We start from the raw sequence: 6,127 nt of genomic DNA, 5'->3' as shown, positions 1-6,127 counted from the left end.
TCTACAGTAGGAGTGGAGTGTTCTGCCTGTGTGATTCAGTGCACTCTCTTAGCTGTTCTAGGCAGTTTTGTGGCACCTGAGTAGGTGCTGATAAACAGAAAAGATGTTCTGCTCTAGAAATGGCTGCACGTAGCTGATTGAAAGCCTCCAGAAGATGAGTCTGCAAAATGTTCAAGATCCTGCTAGCTGAGAGGCGCTATAAATATGAACTGTTTTCCCCAGAGCAAAATTCCCTGCCCCAGTCCTCCGTTCACAGCCTATGGAAGTACCCAGAGAAATGTTGCACAGAGAAAGGGTGCCTGAAATTCTTTATTTTTTGATAATTTTTGTATGTCCGGTCCCAAATGAGAAGAAAGTGATGAGGCAAAAAAAGCAGGTCACGTAGAAGAAGAGTCTCAGTTGGCAGCAATAGTTTGCTGGATCCAGGAGACGTAATTGCAGACCTTAGTGTACACCCCAGGATAGCCTGCCTGGGCACATCCAATACCCCAGGAAACAATGCCCTGGAGCTGCCCGTTGCAGACCACTGGACCGCCGGAATCCCCCTGTGCACATGAAGGATTGGGATTGTCAGCAGCAAATGGTATCAGCGTAAGCGGTGAGCTAGAGACCCCAGAAAGCCAGGGACCTCCCTCGAGGTCTTTTTCTACACTGTTGTTCTACCAAGGTCCTTTCCCCTTACTCCCCTACAGCTGATGCCACTTTACCTCCAGGGTGCCTGGTTTTATCTGCCAGGGCACCACACCGAAGGATGAGCAAGCTGCCCGTTTTTTGGGGGAGGCAGACTTTGGCAGACGGGTAGGACAGGTGTGTCTTAAAGATTATTCTGCCAGGTATTTCCTTGGAGCTGGGCACATGTGAAATGCAGAGCAATCGTCACTGTGTGTTCATTTCCCAGACTGGCTGGATCTTGGCATACTGGCTCTTTCATTTCTGGGGAGTCCAAAACTAGCATTTGTGCTCTAAAGCCCTAAAGCCACCGTGGTTACTGCTGACTCTCTGGTGCAGTGATGCTCTGTTTTCAGTAAGCTACGGCGCAGGAGGCGGCATCGTCTACTTGCAGAGAATGAGGGCAGAGGTATCTGCTTTCTTGGGAAAGGGACAATGATTGACCGGGTGGGACAAAACCAAAACCTAGCCTCACTCCACGAGCAGCTTCCCCCCTAAGCCTCTCCCACCCCTAACCCTATGATGGCCTCTTGTATGAGCAAAAGGCAGAAGAGAAACAGAGGCAGATGTTTTACCTGGCAGGAGTCTTTCCCTCCCTCCAGGAATCCGACACATATCATGTTCTTGGTAATTTGCCCAGGGTAGGCTGAGGAGCACTCGCTGGAGGTGAGCACAGGAGCCTTCAGGCACTGCAACTCATCAGGATACGGCTCTACAAGAGAGCAGGGAGAGATGGTTGACAACATCCCCGAGATCATTTCAGAGGCCAGAGAAGATCTTTCTTAGCAGAAAAGTAATGACCAAACTATCCTCTTTCAGCAGTTGTCATTTTCCCTCTGAACAGGAATCGCAGCATGGATTCCTTTGCTTTAGATGGAACAGATTCTACCCATGGATCCACCATTCCACACTTGCAGCCGCGTTAATTTTTCTGACACCTGGAGCAATCATAAAACGGCAAGTGTGGAGCAAAGAGCTACTCTTGTAGCACATGGGCTGGAGGAAACTTAAGAAAAGCAGGAAAACCATCCTCTCCTGCGGTGGGGGTTTACTTGTCGTCAGTGGATGAGACACCAGTGACCATCGGTGCAAGGGAACGGAGCTCTCCTGTAGCAAACTTAGACCAGCAATCAGGGATTTGATCTTGTTCTCAGAGAGCCGACCACTCTATCGACATCACAGAAGCTGCTACTGTCTGGCCCTGCACAGCTGGTAGCGCCAGGCCACAGAATTCGTGGTGCTGTGAACACACCAGTGAACACGCTGGCACGTGGGTGACCGAAGCCATTCCATGCTTGAGACACAGAACAAGAGGAAGGACCTTACAAAGGCCATTCTATGATTCTATGATTCTATGAAAGGCCTGCCTTTCAAGCAGTGAAATGGCTACTGTCCTGCACGGACAGATCACTCGAAAAGGCCTGTCCCACAGCACGTCTGTGTGCCCTACCCTGAGGTGAGGCTGCAGGTGGCCACGAGGTCTTAGAGCGTCTCACGGGCCCTGGTGGTGCTGTACATCCCCCCCCAGTACTTACGCGCACTGTCGAATGTGTTGCCCCAGCCAGAGATCAGGCATTCGGTGCCTGCAGTCACGCAGCTGGTAGGCAGGGCAATTGTCTGGACAGCTCGGTTGAGCTGGGCTGGAGTGGCAAGCTTGATGAGCATAATGTCATTGTCCAGCGTATAGGAGCTGTATCCAGAGTGGCGGATGATTTTAGATGAACTAATCAGCTGCTGTGACGATTCTGTTAGTTCCAGGTTATGTTTCCCGAGCTGCACTTGGATGCGACTGGAAAAGAGAAGGAGTGGCACATATAATGGCAGCAGAGACTGCTGCTGACAGGGTATGGGGCATCTCCCCATCACTGCATGCCCGTCAGCATCGCTGTCGTAGCAGATGCAGGTCATCTTTCTTGTCCTGCGATAAACGCTGGGGGTCCACACTGAGACCGTCCCCCCTCCCAGTACAGGTGGTGAATTTTGGCAGGGTTCTTTTGTTCAGCTGGGGCAGGCTGAACATGTAGGGGTGCTTTATACAAACACCCTGGAAAAAGAATCACTGCCATCACCCCAACCCCATCCCTCTTCCTGCTCTCCAGAGACCAGATGTTAGCCAGATTAATGTGGTTTCTAAGAGAATCTGAGCCCATAACTTGTCATGTCAGAAAGTGTTCTGCGGGAAGGGAAGGGAAGGGAAGGGAAGGGAAGGGAAGGGAAGGGAAGGGAAGGGAAGGGAAGGGAAGGGAAGGGAAGGGAAGGGAAGGGAAGGGAAGGGAAGGGAAGGGAAGGGAAGGGAAGGGAAGGGAAGGGAAGGGAAGGGAAGGGAAGGGAAGGGAAGGGAAGGGAAGGGAAGGGAAGGGAAGGGAAGGGAAGGGAAGGGAAGGGAAGGGAAGGGAAGGGAAGGGAAGGGAAGGGAAGGGAAGGGAAGGGAAGGGAAGGGAAGGGAAGGGAAGGGAAGGGAAGGGAAGGGAAGGGAAGGGAAGGGAAGGGAAGGGAAGGGAAGGGAAGGGAAGGGAAGGGAAGGGAAGGGAAGGGAAGGGAAGGGAAGGGAAGGGAAGGGAAGGGAAGGGAAGGGAAGGGAAGGGAAGGGAAGGGAAGGGAAGGGAAGGGAAGGGAAGGGAAGGGAAGGGAAGGGAAGGGAAGGGAAGGGAAGGGAAGGGAAGGGAAGGGAAGGGAAGGGAAGGGAAGGGAAGGGAAGACCCCTCACGATGCCTCAGCCCAGCGTTCTGAATGAGCCACCCATTCCTTGGTTCTATCCCATCAGAACAGATCTCTCAGCCCAGAATACCTGCTAGAAGTGAACTGGAAGAAAGAAGTAGGTTACAGAGGAATTTGTATTTATTTTTTAACACTCACGACTTGTAGCAGTGAGCGGCTGACACGACCCACTGGCTGCTGATGAGGGAGCCTCCACAGAAGTGATACCCAGAATTCAGGGACACCTGATAGGGGACAGAGTTCTCTGCACAGGTGTAGCCTCCCACAATCTTGTCATCGTCATCGTCAGCGTTGAGGGGGAGGGCAACTGGGAGAGAGAGATTGCATATGTCAACATCTGACACAAGGAATCTTGTGCCCCTGTGACTGAAAGAAGCATTTCACCTGTGAGCTCTACTTCTCTAAAAGCTCACGGTAGCAGCGGTGGGCAAGTCTAATGGACATTCCTTTGCTGCTCCCTGAAACAACATGATCAGGCTTTGACTGGTGTCTCACGTATCTGCACCTGAAGCACTGGCTGCTACTCCCAACGCGACCGTGAGGCCATGAACATGCTCTCATTGGGTCGCATCCAAGGTGTGCCTGTCCCAGGATCCCACCCACAGCAGTGCTCACTGGTGGACTGACTGTAAGTGCAAAACAAGTCTGCAGAGATATTTTCTTGGTGCACCCACCCATAGTGCAAAAATTTACAGCAGCTTTCTGTCTTCCTGCGCCTGAGGTGAGATCTTTGTGCTTCTCAGGCCTCACAAGAGAGACTCTTTTCTGAGGCTATGGACACGCTTCAGCATTCCTGGCTCAAGAGCCACTACAAAGACATTCCTTCCCCATTCTCAAGCTGTTGTGAGCAGACAGCAGCCAAAAGAAGCTGCAGCCCCTGCCTTAAAGCTTTTGCAGGTCGCAATGGACTTCTCTTTCCCACAAGACGCTGCCTTGCACATTTCCTCAGGAAAGGAGCTTCCCTATAAATGAGAAAAGCAGAAATACAAAATACACTCACCAGCCACCCCGACAAAGGCGACAAGCAGTATGAGTTTCATGATCTTGACACAGCCTCAAGCCCGGACTGGGGGACTGGAAGCGCGAGCTGCTAGAAATACAGTTTGGGAAATGGCCTTATCTCTAGTCCAAGGTTTTCTCCAGACAAAATGTACACAGTGGAAAATTTGAAGATCCAAATGTAGGCATTCACAGGCACTGGAAGAAAGTGCAAATAGCATGTCCGTTAATCATAAACCTTTCCTCAGATAGAAAGCTATTTTAAATTATTTCAGAGGGCAGCCTTCAAAGTAAAAATACATTTGGGCTTTGGAAGATGTGTGGTTTTTCACAGGCCTCGTTCTTATACGCAGCACCTGCTGATAGCAACCCTCAAGCCCCCTGGAGAATCCTCTGTGCAGATGGTGTCCTTCTTAAAAATGCACATTTTTAACAGCATCCAAACACTGCAGGTAATGGACAGTAAGACACAAGTTCATTTTGGAGAAAAACAGGACCCCAAAACCTCCAAATGTTCAGTTTAAGTTTATTTCAGCAGATCCCTTTCCTTCAGTGATGTGTGTGTGTTTATCATGCAGAACCCCACAGTGTTTTCTCAAACATTGTGATTCAGAAGCAGCTTCAGGAAGAGAGCACAAAATCCCTACTCTGTTTCCCCCACCAGCCACCCAAACCTAATGGCTCAAAAGTTGGAATGCACACCACCTCTCTTGGCAAGCTTTCTCTCTTTCCTTATTTCTTTCACCTAATCCATAGGATACTCTCAACTTCCGTACTGAACCACATTTGTAATTTAGCTTTGGAATGTTCTATAGAGGCTCATTTTTGCCATAGAAGGATTTCAGTACGACGGTGATGCTTATGCATGTAACGTAGAGAAGGAAAAATACTGTGACACAAATATTGAGAGTTCTGAAATCCTTCTCTGAAAGAGTGGCAATTTCTGTCATGATGCTGAGGTTACTGAAGCTTAATGTGTTTGATGAATAATCCTTTCCCAAGCAGCAGCCAACTTCATCATGCTAGCTGCTGCAAGACATGGGATGACCTCACGTGACTGGGAACTGAAGTCATGTGCTTTGTGGTGCTGAAATGGCATGAGGGACTAAAAAGGAATGATCTTTCAGCTTCATTTTGAGGTCGGTTCTTTGAGAGCCCTGCAGCACTAGTACACATGGTGGCACTGTCCAGGTGGGATTTTTCCTTCACGTTTAAGAATGTGTCCAAGGCCAGTGACTCCTCCAGGGAGCTGTATGATTTGACTTGTCTTGGACTTTAAGGTGGTAGCAGTGCACAGTTTTCTTACAGACATGTTTTGTCTTGAGAAACAAACCAGAAGGATCAGAAGCTTCCTGTGGAAAAGGGAAAGATCTGTCACAGGACTAAACATGGCAGAATTTACCAAGACTGTCTAATCCCATGGTAACTAAAAAGAGCAAGAGCAATTCCTATTTTACAGGAGAGCATGATTTGATCTTTCTGTGGCTCTACAGCTGCTTTGTCCAAAACGTGCCCCTGGCACAGAGGCAGGCTGTCAGCACAATTTTAGAACGGTATGTGCCGATGCTGCTCAGGTGTTGGCTATTAGGCAACGCTGGGGCTACAAAGGACAGCTTCATTTTCCTTCTTTTCACCAGGTTTAATGTTTGGTTTATTATCCAAATAGGTGGTGGTGTTGTTACTTCTTTAATCTCCCCTGATCTCTGGCTGATGGGTTATTCTTAACAGCAAGAAAGGCATG

General features: G+C 49.4%; 1 protein-coding gene across 1 annotated transcript; it reads right to left on the bottom strand.

Annotated features, from left to right (window-relative positions):
• Window positions 1-395: 395 nt before the first annotated feature.
• On the bottom strand, window positions 396-4,427 carry LOC311204868 (trypsin I-P1-like; the record flags this gene model as incomplete). Its single annotated transcript, XM_084279127.1, has 5 exons — window positions 396-545; window positions 1,245-1,381; window positions 2,205-2,458; window positions 3,526-3,694; window positions 4,388-4,427. The coding sequence occupies 5 exons, from the start codon at window positions 4,425-4,427 to the stop codon at window positions 396-398; spliced, it is 750 nt and encodes a 249-aa protein (XP_084135253.1).
• Between the last annotated feature and the right edge of the window lie 1,700 nt (window positions 4,428-6,127).

The sequence above is a fragment of the Gallinula chloropus genome, assembly GCF_964237585.1.
Source record: "Gallinula chloropus genome assembly, chromosome: 1".
NCBI classification, from domain to species: domain Eukaryota; kingdom Metazoa; phylum Chordata; class Aves; order Gruiformes; family Rallidae; genus Gallinula; species Gallinula chloropus.
The sequence above is the reverse complement of the archived record's forward strand: the minus strand, read 5'-3'. Positions and strand labels throughout refer to the sequence as shown.